Consider the following 19179-nt stretch of genomic DNA (forward strand, 5'->3'; position numbering starts at 1 on the left):
CCATCTTGCCAGGTTAAATAACAGGAGAAAACACCCTCTCCATAGTTCACTAATCACGTCCAGGGCAGGTACAGCATAGGTTTAGATACAGAGTAATGCTCCCTCTACACTGTTCCCATCACACGCTCCCAGGACGGGTACAGCACGGGGTTAGATACAGAGTAACGCTCCCTCTACACTGTCCCCATCAAACACTCCCTGGACAGGTACAGCACGGGGTTAGACAGAGTAAAGCTCCCTCTGCATTATCCCCATATAACACATGGGGCCATCTATGAGTAAAGCTTTATGCCTTGAGTGAGTAAAGGTATATTTGTGCTACCTTAAATCTTGGATTGCCTAATGGGTGTATTGGCGTCAGGTGGGTTGCACTGCAGACTCACCTGAATATAACTGGTGGCAAAAATGGATTATGTGGGTTGCACAGTAAGATAGAAAGAAACCATTTCCCTGGTGGGGAAAGCCCAGACAAGGGGACATGACCTTGAGATTAGACATGGTGGGTATGCCGGCAGTAATCTCTAAACCGTCTGTGCTTTATATGCTCTGTCTGAGGCCAGAACTCTCCATTCACCTGACGAAGGGGCTAACCCCGAAAGCTTGAGATTAGAGCCAGGCTATTCAAGGGGGATATCAGGAGGCAATTCATGCAAAGACTTGTAAAAATCTGGAACTCTCTCTCCCAGAAAGCTGCAGATGCTGGAAGCCAATTGAAAATGTCAGTTTGTGATTGAGAGATTTTTGTTTGGTAAGGATACTAATGATGACTGAATGAAGGCAAAAGAATCATGAAGGCATGAGTTCAAAGACAGATCATCCATGAGTTAATTAAATGGCAGAACAGGCACGAGGTGCTGAATGGCCTCTTGCTGTTTTTTATTCATTTGTGGGACGTGGGCATTACTGCATTTATTGCCCATCATAGTTGCTGTGGCTCTGGTGTCACATGTAGGCCAGACCAGGTAAGGACAGCAGATTTCCTTCACAATAGGACATAGGTGAACCAGATGGGTTTTTCTGACAATCGGCAATAGTTTCATGATCATCAGTAGATTCTTAATTCCAGATTTTTTTTAATTGAACTCTCAAAGTACCATTTCAAAGTTTTCATCACTTAAAGATGCAGGTTGAGATTGGTCAGTGCTCAGACTCAGAAGGTGGCAAACACTCACCCTAGTTAACTACCCCTTCCCTCCCCTTCGGCACACAGGTACTGAGGCTAATTCTAGTGTTCCAGCTGATTCCTCAGGTGCAACCCAAGATAGGGACACTGTGTCTTTATGGGGTCAGTATCTAACCAGCAAGATGTTTACCCTTGGGTCTAACATTAATGGGGCTGATGTATTGTTTGGTTTCTCCGCAGTGTTGGATGGTGTATTCAGTGAACAGTGGTCGCAAAGCTCATTCTGGGTCATGCGAAGAAACGGGATCAGACGGGATAAGGTTCTGAAGGAGATGGACAGTTGTTGGCACTGGTGTGTTTACACGTGTGTCTGTTTGTATGTGTGTTTTCACAAGCATATAAAAAAACCTCGTTACTTTGCAGAAGACTGCTTTTACCAGGAAACTGCTTCGAATTCTTCCCATCAGCACTTTACAACAGTATGGAAGCACTATTTTGGACAAGTCACACGTGCGGATGAGATGCACCTACCTAAGCAGTCTGCCTCTCTGTCCCAAAAAAAAACTTGCACTATTGTATAAGAGGACGGAGAAGGCATTGTCTGCTCTGTGTTTTGAGTTTGTGTAAAGGGAAGCAGCTTCCTTTATCTTCCGAGCTATTTACAGCCTTTCCATAAGGCACGGTGTACAATTTTGTTTTCTGTACAAGGTTTTATGGTTCCTTCGCTTAAAAATTCTTACTCCCCATCTCGGGATGTAGAGACTGCTGAGAGAAGGAGCCAACTTTGGGAAAATATTTGAAGTTACTTCTGTGGGTTTGCATTAACCACTCGCACCCTTTGCATGAGTACTGTAATAAATAAATGGATGGAGATATCAAATTGCCTTGGTAATGAGATGGTTTTCTATCTTTGGTGCAGGCAACCCCATTCCACACATTACAGGACTTCTCACTAGGCCTCTTCACCCCTCTCCAATCCTCGAGTTCAGTACACTAGATTAAATTTTACAGTAACAAACTGTTTAGTGCACTAGGCTTCTGCTAAATCTTCCCCCACCATGATTCTACCACCCTGTGCTGCCCCTTTCACTCTGCCCTACAACCAAAGGGCTTCTCAGTCCACCGAATGGACCATACAGTGGCCTCAGGCAAGGCTAGAGAAGATGGGGTCTGCCTCCGAATCAATACCTTGTGCTGCTTAGACGTAGTAACACTGGCGGGTTTCTGCTCTGATGTGGAGATGCTGACGTTGGACTGGGGTAAACACAGAAGTCTCTCAAACCAGGTTAAAGTCCGCCAGGTTTATTTGGTAGCACAAGCCACTGGCTTTTGGAGCGCTACTCCTTCATCAGGTGAATGGGAGTTCTGTTCACAAACAGAGCATATCAAGACACAAACTCAATTTACAAAATAATGGTTGGAATGTGAGTCTACAAGACTTGATTATCTGTAAAGACTTGCATTCCAACCATTATTTTGTAAATTAGTTTGTGTTTTTATATGCCCTATTTGTGAACACAACTTCCACTTACCTGATGAAGGACGGTGCTCTGAAATCTAGTGACTTGTGCTACCAAATAAACCTGTTGGACTTTAACCTGGTGTTGTGAGACTTCTGTGTTTACCCCAGTCCAACGCCAGCTCCCCAGGCCTAGAATACCTGACACTAAAATGCTACCCCTCCTCCCTTCCACGGGAGTTCACCTCTGTTACCCTGACAGCAGTTTAAATCTCATCCCACATGGACGTGAAGACTCTGCTGGTCGGAATATACACCGTTACAAATAGTCTTGAGATGAAACATCCAGGGGCCTTATCTTGGCCGGGGCCTTCAATCAAGCCAAGCTCAAGTGTGTCCTATCAAGATACCACCAACATGTCTCCTGTTCCAGCAGAGGCCCAAACATCCCAAACCACTGCTACATAAATATCAAACATGTCTACCACTCTATTGTCCATCCACACTTTGGCAAATCAGACCATAACGCTTTGCTCCTGCTCCCGGCTTACAAGCAAAAATTGAAATGGGAGAACCTATCAAAGAAAGTCGTGCAATGTTGGTCTAAGGAATTGGATGATCTCCTATGGGGCTGCTTGGAGTCAGTGGACTGGTCAGTATTTAAAAATTCTGCGCCCAACCTGAGCAAGTACGCCACTGCAGTAACTGACTTCGTTCGTGAGTGTGTAGAAGGTTGTATGCCAAAGAAGTAAATTAGCGAGTTTCCTGACCGGAAACTGCTTGCTAAGGTCCGGGTCTGAGACGGCCAATTCAGGTGACCCTGACCTATACAAGAGAGCCAGATTTGATCTAAGGAGATCCATCAAACATGCCAAAAGACAGTACCAGACCAAGCTAGAATCTCAGGCTAGCCACATGGACTCCCACTGACTATGGCTAAGTCTGCACGATATAACAGGCTACAAGATGAAGGCATGTAAAATCGCCGGCGCCAATGCACCCCTCTCTGATGAGCTCAATACATTCTATGCCCGTTTTGAGCGAGAGGTCAGCGAGCGTCCATCCCGGAAGCCTTGAATGAAGCTGTATCTGGGATCACCATACAGATATCAGAGCAGCTTTCTTGAAGGTCAACACACGGAAAGCGACTGGCCCGAATGGGGTACCTGGACGAGCACTCAGATCCTGTGTGGATCAACTGGTGGGGGTATTCACAGACATCTTCAACCTCTCTTTACAAATATCTGAGGTCTCTATCTGCTTCAAAAAGGCAACCATCAGCCTGGTACCAAAGAAAAGCCAGGCAGCATGCCTTAACGACTATCAGCTAGTGGCTCCATCATTGTAAAGTGCTTCAAAAGGTTACTCATGGCACGAATCAATTCGTCTCCCAGACTGCCTGGATCCATTACTATTCACCTACCACTGCAACAGTCCACAGCAGATGCCATCCCCCTGGCCCTGTACTCAACCCTGGGACATCTAGATAATAAGGACGCCTATGACAGCCTACAGCTCAGCCTTCAACACCATTATTCTTACAAAACTCATCTCCAAACTCCATGGCCTGGGGATCTGCGAGTGGATCCTGAACTTCCTAACTCACAGACTGCATTCAGTAAGGGTAGGCAACAACACCTCTTCCACGATCATCCTCGACACCGGTGCCCCCACAAGGCTGTGTCCTCAGCCCCTTACTATACTCCTTATACACCTATGACTGTGCAGCTAAATTCCCCTCCAACTTGATTTTCAAGTTTGCTGATGACACCACCATAGTAGGTCAGATCTCAAACGATGACGAAACAGTACAGGAAAGAGATAGAGGAACTGGTGCGATGAGAATAATCCCTCCCTCAATGTCAACTAAACGAAGGAGATAGGCATCAACCTCAGGAAGCATAGAGGAGAACATGACCCTGTCTACACCAATGGGATGAAGTAGAAATGTTCGAAAGCTTCAAGTTTTTAGGTGTCCAGATCATCAACAACCTGCCCTGGTCCCTCCATGCCAACATTATATTAAGAAAGCCCACCAACACCTCCACTTTCTCAGAAGACTAAGGAAATTTGGCATGTCCACTACAACTCTCACCAATTTTTATAGATGCACCATAGAAAACATTCTTTCTGGTTGTATTACAGCTTGGTATAGCTCCTCTGTCCAAGACAGCAAGAAACAACAAAAGGTCATGAACAAAGCCCAGTCCATCACTCACCAGCCTCCCACTCATTGACACTGTCTACACTTCCCACTGCCTGGGAAAAGCAGCCAGCATACTGAAGGACCCCACGCACCCTGGACATACTCTCTTCTGTCAGGAAAAAAAAAGGCTGAGATCACATACCAACCGACTCAAGAACAGCTTCATCAAGACTCTTGAATGGGCCTACCTTGTATTCAGTTGCTCTTTCTCTACACCCTAGCTACAATTGTAACATTACATTCGGTACTCTTCTGTATGCATGGTATGCTTTGTATAGCGTACAGGAATCAATACTTTTTACTGTACTAGTACATGTAACAATAATAAGTCGAATCTCATTCGTTCATCTTGCTTACCCATAAATCAATCTGTGCTATTCATCCCACCCAACCACTATGGAAATACATTTTCTGTGTGCAGACATTGCTGCTGAACTTACTGGTGACTCTCTTGTATTTGTGACCTCCTAGTTCTGGATTTCCCCTCAAGTGGAAACATCGACTTTGTGAGATTCCGTCTCAGCGATTTACATAAGAACATAAGAAATAGGAGCAGGAGTAGGCCATCTAGCCCTTCGAGCCTGCCCCGCCATTCAATAAGATCATGGCTGATCTGTCATGGCTCAGTTCCACATTCCCGCCCTCTCCCCATAACCCTTAATCCCCTCTCTTATCAAAAACCCATCAACCCGCGTCTTAAAAATATTTAGCGAGGTAGCCTCCACTACTTCAACGGGCAGAGAATTCCAGAGATTCACCACCCTTTGAGTGAAGAAGTTCCTCCTCAACTCCGTTCTAAACCGTCCCCCCTTTATCTTGAGGCTGTGCCCCCTAGTCCTACTATCCTTTCTGAGCGGGAAGAGTCTCTCCACCTCTTTCCTATCCATCCCATTCATCATCTTATACGTCTCAATGAGATCTCCCCTCATTCTTCTAAACTCTAATGAGTACAAGTCTAGTTTATTCAGCCTCTCCTCATAGCTCAACCCCCTCAACTCCGGCATCAGCCTAGTAAACCTCCTCTGCACTCCCTCCAAGGCCAAAATATCCTTGCGTAAGTACGGCGCCCAAAACTGCACACAGTACTCCAGCTGCGGCCTCACCAATGCCCTATACAGCCGCAGCAAGACCTCCCTACTTTTATATTCAATCCCCCTCGCTATGAAGGCCAACATCCCATTCGCCTTCCTGACCACCTGCTGCACCTGCAGGCTGGGTTTTTGCGACTCATGCACAAGGACCCCGAGGTCCCTCTGCACCGTCGCCTGCTGCAGTTTTTTGCCACGTAAGTAATAATCCTTCCTACCATTATTCCTACCAAAGTGGACCACGTCGCACTTGCCAACATTAAATTCCATTTGCCAGTTCCTGGCCCATTCGCCCAGCCTATCTAGATCCTTCTGCAGACTCTCCACACCCTCCGCACAATTTGAGTCCCAGCCTGTTTCAGAGTAATGATTTTATCAAGGTATTGTGTCACGGGCTGTGGGTCTGTTCCCACAATTTTCCTGCACATGTTGAGGTCGGTCCAGATTTTAGAGCAAAGGACCAAGGACAACATCAGTGAGATTCTATTGCCCTGAAGGTCGTCGCTGTGATTGGCAGCCTTAGTAGAAGTGCGCCAGTTGGGCTCCAAACCCTAAACTGGCCCCTCAGCACATCCTGCTGTTTGCTTTCAGATCGGCCTCAGTGAAACGGTGAGGGTCACCAGATTTGGTCATAGGGTGATGAAGGTCAAAGGCTACCTGCAGGTTTACTGGTCAAACCCAATCTGAGCGACACTGAATCCTGTCCTTGATCATAACTAACAACGTGTGTGTGTCAGGTAAGCACAGAACTAGAATTGACTGCGACTCTCTACTTCTTACCCCTCACGTCCACACAGCCTACTTGCCTGAAGTCCAGGATGAGGCATTGAAACAATCCATAGAATCCCTACAATGCAGAATGAGGCCCTTCAGCCCATCGAGTGAGCACAGACACTTTGATAAAGTGTCTTATCCAGGCCCTCTCCCCCACCCTATCCCCATAATCTCACACATTTACCATGGCTAACCCATCTAACCTAAGCATCTTGGGACACCTAGGAGGCAATTTAGCATAGCCACTCCACCTAACCTGCACATTTCTGGGCTGTGGGAGGAAACTGGAGCACCTGGGGGAAACCCACACACGGGGAACAGACTCTGCACAGATAGCGAGCAAGGCCAGAATCGAACCCAGGTCCCTGGTGTTGTGAGACAGCAGTGCTTGCCACTGTGCTGCTCACGGTGACATCGTTGCTTGGAGGAAGAAAAAACTTGCATTTACATCATATCTTCCACATTTTGAACAGCTAATGAATTATTTCTGAACCATGGCCACTGCTGTATTGGAAATGTGCACACAGCAAAATCCCGCACATTACCAATGAATAGTTCACACACGGTTCTGACGGTGACAAATGAGGGATGGGTATTGTCCAGGGGATGAGGACAATTGTGTGTTTTTCACAGGGAGACAGGATCAGTTTAATGTCCCATCTGAAAAGCAGTACTTCTGTTCCCTTAGTGTCAGCTTGGATTAAGTCTGGAGTGGAACTGACCTGCTGACTTCAAAGTAAGAGTGTTACCCACTCAAGAAGAAACACTTGCATTTCTATTAACTCCTTTCCAGTCCTCACAACACCCCATAGCGCTTTGCAGGCAATGAAGGACTTTTTGAAGTATAGTCACTTGTAATGTGGAAGTACTGGACCTAATTTGCACACCGCAAGCACCCCAAGCAGCACTGGGATAATGATCTTACATCTATTTTTGTGCTACGTATTTAACTGGTTGCATGATTGCTTTAAGAGGCAGTCGCATGATTTGATAGTTTGGGGTTTTCCTCATGCTCTTGCCTTAGTTTCATTTTCTACTCTGTTCAAGCAACATCTCCTAAAATAAATAAACCTGTTATTATTTTGAATCTATGTGTACAAGACACATCTTTTACTTTAAAACCCAAACCACTAACATAGTTCATTGAATGCAGAAAGAGGCCATTCAGTCCATCGGATCTGCACGACAATAATCCCATCAAGGCCCTATCCCCGTAACTCAACAAATTTATCCTGCTAATCCTTCTAACGTATGCATCCTGGGACACTAAGGGGCAATCTAGCATGACCAATGCACCTAACCTGCACATCTTTGGACTGTGGGAGAAAACCAGAGCAGCTGAAGGAAACCCACGCAGATACAGGAAGAATGTGCAAATTCTACAGTGACCCAAGGTGGGAATCAAACCCAGATCCCTGGAGCTGTAGGGCAGCAGTGCTAATCACTGTGCCACCGTGCCGCCCAATTAGTTAAGACATTGGATTTAGCAATGCTAATTGAGGGATAAGTATTGATGCAGGACACCAGGGAGAACTCTGTTCATCTTCAAAATATTGTCATGGAATCTTTTACTTCCACCTGAGAGAACTTTGGTTAAGTGTTTTACCTGAAAAAGATCCAAACTGATGTTGTAGTTGTGGCCTACAGGAAGGTTTAAAAGATCCTTTCCCTGCTTTTTCATAGCTTACCTGCTAGATATACGATGACACCCAGACAGAATGCGCTGAGGGCCACGTGGCGGGAAGATCGACTATTCAGCAGAATCCAACCAGTTCTGGAATGGGAGAGAAAAGAGAAATGGACTCAGGGTAAAAATCCTGACCACCTTACTGAGGTCGATTATCTATAATCCATCACTTCTCAAAACCAATGGTTACAATAGTGTGGGCCAAACAAGCTTCCTGAACTTTATTAACATTTTAATTCTAGTTTTCAAATCCTACCATAGCCTCTCTCCTTGCTGTATCTCTACGCCCCTCAAACCCAACAACCCTCTGAGATGGCTTCTCTTCTCCGTTCCTGGCCGCTTAGGCAGCCACGATTTTAACTGCTCCAATATTGGTGCTCGTGTTTTCAGCTGCTGAAGCCCAAAGCTCTGGAATTCCATCCTCAAGCCTCTCTGCCTCCTCATCTTTTCCCCCTTTTGGAGATGCTTCTTCAGGCCTACTCCTACCATGGTCTGGTGCCCAATTTGACAGGTAATGTTCTTGTGAAGTGCTGTGAGACATTGAATGCAAAGTGATCCTGTGTGTGCTTTCTAAGGAAAGTGCAATTCACAGCCTTCCTCGATGGTGTCACTAAACACCCCTCTCACGTTCCACCTCCCAGGCTCGTGGCCCTCGCATCGCCCAGGCCGCCAAGTGATGACTGGCGAAAGACAGATTTTACATAGTACCTTTCACAACCTCAGGAGGTCCAAAAACACTTCACAGTTCATCAAACACTTTTGAGGTGTAGTCACTGTTGTAAGATTGAAAATGTGGCAGCCAATTTGTGCACAGCAAGCTCCCACAAACAACGATGTGATAATGACCTGATGGTAGCCATGATGTGGAGATGCTGGCGTTAGACTGGGGTGGGCACAGTAAGAAGCCTCAGAACACCAGGTTAAAGTCCAACAGGTTTATTTGGTATCACAAGCTTTCAAAGGAGAGAGGGCACGGAAGGATTTAAGCGTTGATGAAGGAGGAAGGTTCCGAAAACTCGTGATTCCAAATAGATCTATTGGACTTTAACCTGGTGTTGTGAGACTTCTTACGATGAATAGATAATCAGTTTCAATGATTGTTAAGGGACAAATATTGGGATCCATACTTGATTCATTCCTGTGGAATCTGAAACAACTTGAACCCCCTCACATGGGAGGTCAATTCTGCAATGCAGAGTGTGGGGTGGTGGGTGAGGGGGTGAGGGGGGGGGTGGTGGGAGATGGAACATGAGGCAGAACATTTTATCCAAATTATTTCAGCCCCTTTTCCAATTGATCTCCCTGCCTCTTCATGCCCTCCCCCGTTACCCTTAGAAATACCAGAGTTTCACGGAGCAAAAACACTTGGAACATTAGTGAAAATGCTCACCCCCTCACCTAGTTTAAACAGGCACCCAGATAAGCTCCAAGTAGGACAGGCTCCCACCCAAAATCTGAATCTATCTGAGTACCACCCTTCACAAATCAGGACATCCATCCCAAGATGCTTAGCAGCTAATTCAGTACTTGATGATGTGTAGCCACTTGCACACTGAGGAACAAGACAGCAATTTGTAAATGCAATGGGATGATGATCAGACAATCTGTTTTTGTGATGTTTGTTGAGGGATAAATATTAACCACGACACTGGGGACTCTCTTGTTCTTCTTCAGAATTATACTATGGGATTTTTATATCTCTACCTGAGTGGGTAAGTGGTTTACTATCTCATGGCACCTCTGATGTGCAGCACTTCCCCAGCACTGCACTGGGAGTGTCAGCCCAGATTATATGCTCTTGAACCACAACGTAATTCCACATTGTCACGGTTAGGTGGATTGTCACTCATATATCTGCATCTAGGATATTGTACTTAAATATGCAAGACATTCTATATATTCTAACCACTAAAGCTTGGTTGCCGAGAGGCTGATCAGGTGGATGGAATGAATGTACAATATCCTGATTATGGGATTATGGTGAGGAATGCCCAAACTGAACATTCGCATGATGTTTTTATATATTTAAAAGAGTTGCAGGTTACTTTAAGAGCTGATCACATGATTTGAAGGTGATGTCATTAGGGTGTTGCCACATGCTGCTGTTTTACTTTCAGTATTGTATTCTGTGCAGAGCACAGAGCAGCTCCTTCAATAAAAGTGTTGTGTGTTAGTTTGAATTTATGTATGTAACCCAAGTCTTTCTTTCCTATGCAAAACTCACATCCCTAACATAGTTAGGACATTACAGCAATACAACACACAAAAACCTAGGACACAACAAAAGACAAATTAAATCTGGATAAGGCAACTTGAATGCAGCTCTGGGTTTGGAGAGCTATTTTTGCAGGCAGGCTTCTCCTTAAACCTCTCTATCCTCCTTTAAGATATTCCTTCAAACTTCCCTCTGACCATGCTTTAACCACCTGTCCTAATATTTGCCAACTGTCAATCAGATGGTATAGCACTCTTGCCTCCGAATCACAAGGATCCAGGTTCAAGTTCCACTCCAGGACTTCAAACACAAAATTCTCAGAGGACACCCCAGTGCAGTACTGAGGGAATGCTGCACAGCTGGAGGCGCAGTCATTCGGATGAGATTTTAAACTGAGGTACTATCTGCCTGTCTGGGTAGATGGGGAGGCGGTGGCCTTGTGATATTATCGCTGGACAACTAATCCAGAAAATCAGTTACTGTCCTGGGGACCTGAGTTCAATCCCACCACGGCAGATGGTGGAATGTGAATTCACTGAAAAAATCTCTGGAGTTAAGGACTTACTTTTTAAAAATTCATTCGTGGGCATCGCTGGCTGGCTGGTATTTATTGCCCATCCCTAGATGTGCTTGAGAAGGTGGTGGTGAATCGTTGCAGTCCATGTGCTGTGGGTTGACCCACAATACCGTTAGGGAGGGAATTCCAGGATTTTTGACCCAGAGACTGTGAAGAATTGGTGATATATTTCCAAGTCAGAATGTGAGTGGCTTGGAGGGGAACTTGCAGGTGGTGATGTTACCATTTATCTGCTGCCCTTATCCTTCTAGATGGAAGTGGTCATGGGTTTGGAAGGTGCTGTCTAAGGATCTTTGGTGACTTGCTGCAGTGCATCTTGTAGATAGCACACACTGCTGCTACTGAGCATCGCTGGAAGGATTGAATTTTTGTCGATGTGGTGCCAATCAAGTGGGCTGCTTTGTCTTAGATGGTGTCAAGCTTCTTGAGTGTTGTTGGAGCTGCACCCATCCAGATAAGCGAGAAGTATCACATTCCTGACTTGTGCTTTGTAGATGGTGGATAGTCTCTGGGGAGTCAAGAGGTGAGTTACTCACCGCAGTATTCCCAGCCTCTGACCTGCTCTCGTAGCCACTGTGTTTATGTGGTGAGTCCAGTTGAGTTTCTGGTCAATGGAACCCCAAGGATGTTGACAATGAGAGATTCAGTAATGGTTACACCACTGAATGTGAAGGGGTTAGAGTGTATATTATTGGTGATTGTCATTACCTGGCATTTGTGGGGTGCAAACATTATTTGTCACTGGTCAACCCAAGCCTGGATATTATCCATATCTTGTTGCATTTGAACACGGACTGCTTCAGTATCTGAGGAGTGGCGAATGGTGCTGAACATTGTGCAATCATTGACGAACATCCCCACTTCTGACCTTATGATGGAAGGAAGGTGATTGATGAAGCAGCTGAAGATGGTTGGGCCTAAGACACTATCCTGAGGGACTCCTGCAGAGATGTCCTGGGGCTGCAATGACTGACCCTCCACAGCACAACCACCTTCCTATTTGCCAGGTATGACTCCAACTATTGGAGAGTCTGCCCCCTGATACCCATTGATTCCAGTTTCGCCAGGATTCCTTGATGCCACATTGGTCGAATACGGCCTTGAAGTTAAGGGCAGTCACTCTCACCTCACCTCTGGAATTTAACTCTTTTGTCCACGTTTGAGCCAAGGCTGTTATGAGGTCAGGAGCTGAGTGACCCTGATGAAACCCAAACTGGGTGTCACTGAGCAAGTTATTGCTGAGCAGGTGCTGCCTGATAGCACTGTTGATGACCCCTTCCATCACTTTATTGATGATTGAGAGTAGACTGGGCAGTAATTGGCTGGGTTGGATTTGAACTGCTTTTTGCGTACAGATTAGCGGACAGCCCACTCATCTGAAGAAGGAGCAATGCTCCGAAAGCTTGTGATTCCAAATAAACCTGTAGAACGTTAACCTGGTGTTGTGAGACTTCTTACTATTTCTTACATTACAATAATGACTACACTTCAAAAGTACCTCATTGGCTGTAAAGTAATTTGAGACATCAGTGGTTGCAAAAAGCAGGATATAAAGGCAAGTCTTTTTAACAGGTTCATTATCAAATTTTGTCTAATGACACTCCTCTAAAGTACATTAGGACATTTTACTGTTTTGAAGGAGCTACATAAATGCATTTCAGTGCTGGACATTGTTTACAGAAATACTCGGGAGGAGAAATATTTTTCAGCTTCTCTTTACACTGTGACCAGACGAGACCTTTCACCCAATACTCTCTCTTTTATAAGCTCTGTTTCATTCTCCTCCTTCTGTCCCTTCTAAGCTGGAACCAAGACAATCCCCAGTAAAACTGGTGATTCAAATTGAATTCCTGTCAAACAAAGTCCGTGGGAAAGCAGTGATTGGTGACGGATCGAAGGAAGTTTGCACGCACTGATATTCTGTTTAATAGGGTTCATTCACATCAGTGCTGGCTGCAGAATGAACAGGTTTAAGGTGACACGTTCTCTCTGATCTGAGCCAACCTAGCTCCCATTATAAGGAGCCTGTCCTGAGAGGGGGTCTTCCTACTGAAGTCTCACACAAAGACTGTGGCTCATTAGACTCGCTGCTCACGCAATGGAATGCTTTCCCCCCACGTAGTGACTGATTATAGAATCAGGTCTTGGTGAAAGCCACAAAGCACTTCATTCTTTAACAAGCTTCTTTCCTTTTCTGGCTCAGTGCATAGATTCACTCTCCGCTGTAGTCAAGAGACGCACCAGCAATAACTGAGGCACCACACTTCAGTGGAAGCAATGCCAGAGGTGCCTTAAACTTACACTGTCCACTCTCAAAGAAGGAGACGAAAGATCCCACGGTCACTCTTTCGAAGATAGTGGCGCACTGATCCCTGGAGACCTGAACAATATTTACTCCCCCAACCAACTGCACCAAAATAAACAGGTCCTCTGGTCATTGGGGCAGGAAGGTGGCACAGTGGTTAGCACTGCTGCCTCACAGCGCCAGGAACCCGGATTCGATTCCTGGCTTGGGTCACTGCCTGTGCGGAGTTTGCATGTGTCTGCGTGGGTTCCCTCCAAGTGCTCCGGTTTCCTCCCACAGCCTGAAAGATGTGCAATTTAGGTGCAATGGCAGTGCTAAATCGCCCCGTAGTGTCAGGGGCACTAGCTAGGATAAATGCATGGGGTTATGAGGATAGGGCCTGGGTGGCATTGTGGTCAGTGCAGATTTGACGGGCCAAATGGCCTCCTTCTGCACTGTAGGGATTCTATGGTGTGGGCCTGGAGTCACATCACCCAACTAGGTAAGGAGAGCAAGTTTTCTTCCTTGAAGGTCACTAATGAACCTTTATCAGTGCAACAGGTTCATGTTTCAGCTTTACATTTTTAAACCACCTTCAAATTCCCACCTTGGCACGGTGAGATTCACATCCCAGATTATCAGTCTAGGTTTCTGCACTACTATTTATTTATTAATGTCACAAGTAGGCTTACATTAACACTGCAATGAAGTTATTGTGAAAATTCCGTGGTCGCCACACTCCAGCACCTGTTTGGGTACACTGAGGGAGAATTTAGCATGGCCAATGCATCTAACCAGCATCTTTTGGACTGTGGGAGGAAACTGGAGCATCTGGAGGAAATCCATACAGACATGGGGAGAACGTGCAAATGCAATACAGATAGTGACTCAAGCCGGGAATCAAATCCAGGTCCCTGGTGCTGTGAGGCAGCAGTACTAACCACTGTGCCACCCATGGTACTAGTAGAATAACTCTAGTAATTCTGATGAAGGAGAAGCGCTCCGAAAGCTTGTGATTTCAAATAAACTTGTTGGACTTCAACCTGTCATAGACTCATGGACATTTACAACATGGAAACAGGCCCTTCGGCCCAAATTGTCCATGCCACCCCTTTCTGTTTAAACCCCTAAGTTAGTGCCAATTGCCTGTATTTGGCCCATATCCCTCGATACCCATCATACCGTGTAACTGTCTGAACGCTTCTTAAAAGACAAAATTATACCCACCTCTCCTCCTACCTCTGGCAGCTTGTTCCAGACACTCACCAGCCTCTGTGTGAAAATATTGCCCCTCTGGACACTTTTGTATCTCTCCCTACTTACCTTAAAGCTTTGCCCTCTAGTTTTAGGTTCCCCTACCTTTGAGAAAAGATATTGACTTTCTAGCTGATCTATGCCCCTCATTATTTTATAGGCTTCTATGAGATCACCCCTCAGCCTCCTAAGCCCCAGAGAAAAAAGACCCAGTCTATCAAGCTTCTCCTTATAACTCAAACCATCAAATCCCAGTAGCACTGAAGTAAATCTCTTCTGCACTCTTTCTAGTTTAATAATATCCTTTCTATAATAGGGTGACCAGAACAGGACACAGTATTCCAAATGTGGCCTTACCAATGTCTTGTACAACTTAAGACGTCCCAACTCCTGTATTCAATGTTCTGACCAATGAAACCAAGCACACTGAATGCCTTTTTCACCACCTGTGACTCAATTTTCAAGGAGTTATGAACCTGTATTCCTAGATCTCTTTATTCTGTAACTCTCCTCAAAGCCCTACCATTAACTGAATAAATCCTGCCCTGGCTCAAATTACCAAAATGCATCACCTTGCATTTATCTAAATTAAACTCCATCTCCCATTTGTCATCTATTGGCCCAATTGATCAATATCCTGTTGCAATCAGAGATAACCTTCTTCACTGTCCACTATGCCACCAATCTTGATGCCATCTGCAAACTTACTAACCATGCCTCCTATATTCTCATCCAAATCATTAATATAAATGACAAATAAGAGTGGACCCAGCACTGATTCCTGAGGCACACTGCTGGTCACAGGTCTCCAGTTAGAAAAACAACCCTCTACAACCACCCTCTGGCTTCTGTCATCAAGCCGATTTTGTATCCATTTAGCCACCATACCCTGGATCCTGTGAGATTTAACTTTATGCAACAACTACCATGTGGTACCTTGTCAAAGGCCTTGCTAAAGTCCATGTAGACAACATCAACTGCACTGCCCTCATCTACCTTCTTGGTTACCCCTTCAAAAACTCAATCAAATTTGTGAGACATGATTTTCCACTCACAAAGCCGTGCTGACTGTCCCTAATCTGTCCTTGCATCTCTAAATGCCTGGAGCTCCTGTTTCTCAAAATACCTTCCAACAATTTACCCACCACAGATGTGAGGCTCACCGGCTTGTAGTTCCCAGGCTTTTCCCTGCAGCCCTTTTTAAACAAAGGTACAACATTTGCCACCCTCCAATCTTCAGGTACCTCACCTGTGACTATCAATGATTCAAATATCTCTGCAGGGGGACCTGCAATTTCCTCCCTAACCTAGAATGTCCTGGAATACACTTCATCAGGTCCCAGGATTTATCTACCTTGATGCGCTTTAAGACTTCCACACCGCCTCCTCTTTAATATGTACACTCCTCAAGACATCACTATTTATGTCCCCAAGTTCCCTGACATCCATGCTTTTCTCAACAGTAAATACCGATGAGAAATATTCATTTAGGATCTCACCCTTCTCTTGTACATCCGCACATAGATGACCTTGTTGACCCTTAAGAGACCCTACTCTCTCCCTGGTTACTCTTTTGCCCTTTATGTATTTGTAGAAGCTCTTTGGGTTCTCCTTTGCCTTATCTGCCAAAGCAATCTCACGTCCCCTTTTAGTGCTCCGGATTTCTCTCTTAACTCTACTCCTATACCCACTAACTATACTCTTCAAGGGATTCACTTGATCCCAGCTGCCTATGCATGTCATGTGCCTCCTTCTTCTTCTTGGTGTTATGAGACTTCTTACTGTGTCCACCCAAGTCCAACGCTGGCATCTCCGCGTCTGGTATTCCTGTTCATAATACTATAAAGCCCGGGCAGGGACAACTTTGAACTCGTCATTCAATACCTTGGTCATATCTGACCTGAGAATGATCTTTCATGCCCTTGGTAAGACTGCTTATTGTCACCTCTGTAACATTGTCCAACTCTGTCCCCACTGTCATTGTTGCTGAAACCCTCATCCCTGCTTCTGTTACCTGCTGGCTAACTGACACTGGCTCCCAGGTAAGCAACACCTCAGCTTTTGAATTTCAATCCTTGTTCTCAAATCCTTCCATTGCCGTGTCCCTCTCGAACTCTGTAATCTCCAGCATTACAATTCTCCAGAGTGTTCCTCGCTTCTCCTAATCTGGCCTGTTCAGAGTCCTTTTTCTTTTTATTTTAATTTTTAATTCAATCTTAAAGTTACAAAGCCAGTGCTCAGGGCAAACCCAAATCCATCAGGTCTGACAGCATCTGTGGGGAAAGAATAGAGCCAAGGTTTCGAGTCTAGATGATCCTTCGTCAGTTCTGAGCTCTATTCTCTCTTCACAGAGTCTTTTCAGACCTGCTGACATTATCCAGCATTTTCTGTTTTTGTTTCAGGTTGCAGCATCTGCAGTATTTTGCTTTCAAGCCTGAATCCATTCCTTGTTTCCTCCAGAAACCAAGTTCAAAATCCAACTGAATCCAATTCAAGGTCCCCACAAGAGAGACAAAAGATCCAGGCTGACAAGATCTCGCTGCACCATTGGATTTCTCTGTGTACACCTCCCCATCTCCCTACCTCTCTCTCTCTTGCTTCCCGTAAGATGCTCCTTAAAACTGACCTTTTTGACCAGGTTTTTAATCACTCGTCCCTTAATACCTCCTTATGAACCACTGACTCCAGGAAGAGGCCATTTGGCCCATTGGGTCTGGACCGACTGACAGAGAATCCCAGCCAGCTCCTATCCCCACAACCCTTTTCATAAAATAAGGTTTATTTATTAGTGTCACAAGTAAGGCTTACATTAACATTGCAATGAAGTTACTGTGAAATTCACCTGGTCGCCACACTCTGGCGCCTGTTCGGATTAAAGCAACTAACCAGCACATCTTTTAGACTGTGGGAGGAAATTGGAGCTTTCGGAGGAACCCCACTTACCATTTACCATGGCTAATCCATCTAACCTACACATCATGGAATGTTAAGGGGCAATGTAGCATGGCCAATCTCTTTAACCCGTGGGCCGAAACTGGTGAACACAGAGGAAACCCACAGAGACATGGGGAGAACGTGCAAACTCCACACAAACAGCGATCCAAGGCTGGAATCGAACCTGGATCCCTGGCACTGTGAGGCAGCAGTGCTAACCACTGTGCCGCCCCATGTTCAGTGCTGTTTTGATGCAACTTAGGGATGTTTTACAACATTAGAGTTGCTACAGAAATTGCAAACCATTGGGCACTGATTGGATATGAATATAGGAAGGAATATAGGATAGGAATTTAGGAGCAAAAAGGAGGCAAAGTCAGCCCTTCCAGCCTGCTCCCCACTCAATCAGATCATGGCTAATCTCTCCCTGGACTCAAATCCACCCCCCCACCTATTCCCCATACCCCTTTTGATTAGAAATTTTAAAAATGGCAATTTCAAAGAGCTAGCACGGGTGAGATGGGCCGCATGGCCTCTTCCTGTGTTCTAGGATTCCAGTATCAGTTTTTGCAGCATCAATGGAGACGGATTAACTGGGTCTCACACACACACACAGCAATCTCCCTGCTCACTGACAGTGCAGGCTGTTCTGTTGGGTATATTTTTTTTTGGTGTCCTTTTACCTGTCGGCTTCTCCCCCGCAGAGCTCGGCGGCCAGGTATCCTTGCAGCAGAGCCAGGAGCAGGCAGCACAGGTTCAGGGTGACCGAGAGAGACGCCAGACCCTGCGAGACGGAGCGTAGCGGGCGGCGAGGCAGCGCCCCCGGCACCGGCGACAGACCCTCGCCCGGCTGCCGGAGCAAGAGGCTGGCGGCCAGCAGGGACATGAGGGCGGCCAGGGCCGCCAGCAGGAGCAGGGAGGCCAGGCAGCGGTCCGGGGACAGGTACCCCGGGCTGGGAGCTGTCACCTCCGCCGTCCTCCTGTCCGCTGTCTGCATCACTGCCTCAGTGGCAACAACTTGGCAACAACCTGTCCTCAAGTTGCTACTCCACTTTAAACCTCTCATTTCCGGTCAGTTATTGCATTTTAAACATACAACATTTGCACCAAGTGAAACTGACAACTCAAAATACAATATATTTCCTGAACATTCTTGCATTTTAAAAAAAAATTACTTGTATTTGGCATATTTCCAATAAGCATTTTGCAATCCAGTGGTTAGCACTGCTGCTTCACAGTGCGGGGACCCGGGTTCGGTTCCCTGCTCAGGTCACTGTCTGTGTGGAATTTGTCTGCGTCTGTGTGGGTTTCCTCTGGATGCTCCGCTTTCCTCCCACAACCTGAAAGGCACCCTTGTTTCATGGTCATCAGTAGATTCTCAATTACAGCTATTTCCTTATTAAATTCAAATTCCACCATTTGTTGTGGTGGGATTCGAACCCAGGACCCAAACCGAGGACCCCAACCCAGGACCCAGAACATTAGCCGAGTTTCTGGATTAATAGTCTGTCGATAATACCACTAGGTCATCATAATCCCCTCTTCCTGCAGCCTAAGAAATTCTTCTTCACTATTTAG

At 45.8% G+C, this 19179-nt stretch overlaps 2 protein-coding genes across 5 annotated transcripts in view; one reads left to right on the top strand and one right to left on the bottom strand.

Moving 5' to 3' along the window:
• borcs8 (BLOC-1 related complex subunit 8) overlaps positions 1-2003 on the top strand; it is a 16349-nt gene extending 14346 nt beyond the window's left edge. For 3 of the 4 annotated variants that reach the window (XR_013889495.1, XM_080212832.1, XM_080212836.1), the window contains one exon: positions 1364-2003. Coding sequence is in view for 2 of the 4 variants with exons in the window: in XM_080212832.1 (XP_080068958.1) it covers positions 1364-1450 (87 nt within the window). In the remaining 2 variants the exon portion in view is untranslated. The remainder of the gene's footprint in view (positions 1-1363) is intronic. The other variant, XM_080212833.1, reaches the window with a different exon arrangement.
• tmem221 (transmembrane protein 221) overlaps positions 1-18598 on the bottom strand; it is a 20134-nt gene extending 1536 nt beyond the window's left edge. Inside the window, exons 1-2 of the mRNA XM_080212831.1 lie at positions 18285-18598; positions 8339-8424 (exon numbers count right to left, since the gene is read on the bottom strand). Of these exons, the coding sequence (XP_080068957.1) occupies positions 8339-8424; positions 18285-18598 (400 nt within the window). The remainder of the gene's footprint in view (positions 1-8338; positions 8425-18284) is intronic.
• Positions 18599-19179: the final 581 nt, after the last annotated feature.

Source organism: Carcharhinus amblyrhynchos, chromosome 26 (assembly GCF_965287045.1).
Source record: "Carcharhinus amblyrhynchos chromosome 26, sCarAmb.v2.hapA, whole genome shotgun sequence".
Classification (NCBI taxonomy): domain Eukaryota; kingdom Metazoa; phylum Chordata; class Chondrichthyes; order Carcharhiniformes; family Carcharhinidae; genus Carcharhinus; species Carcharhinus amblyrhynchos.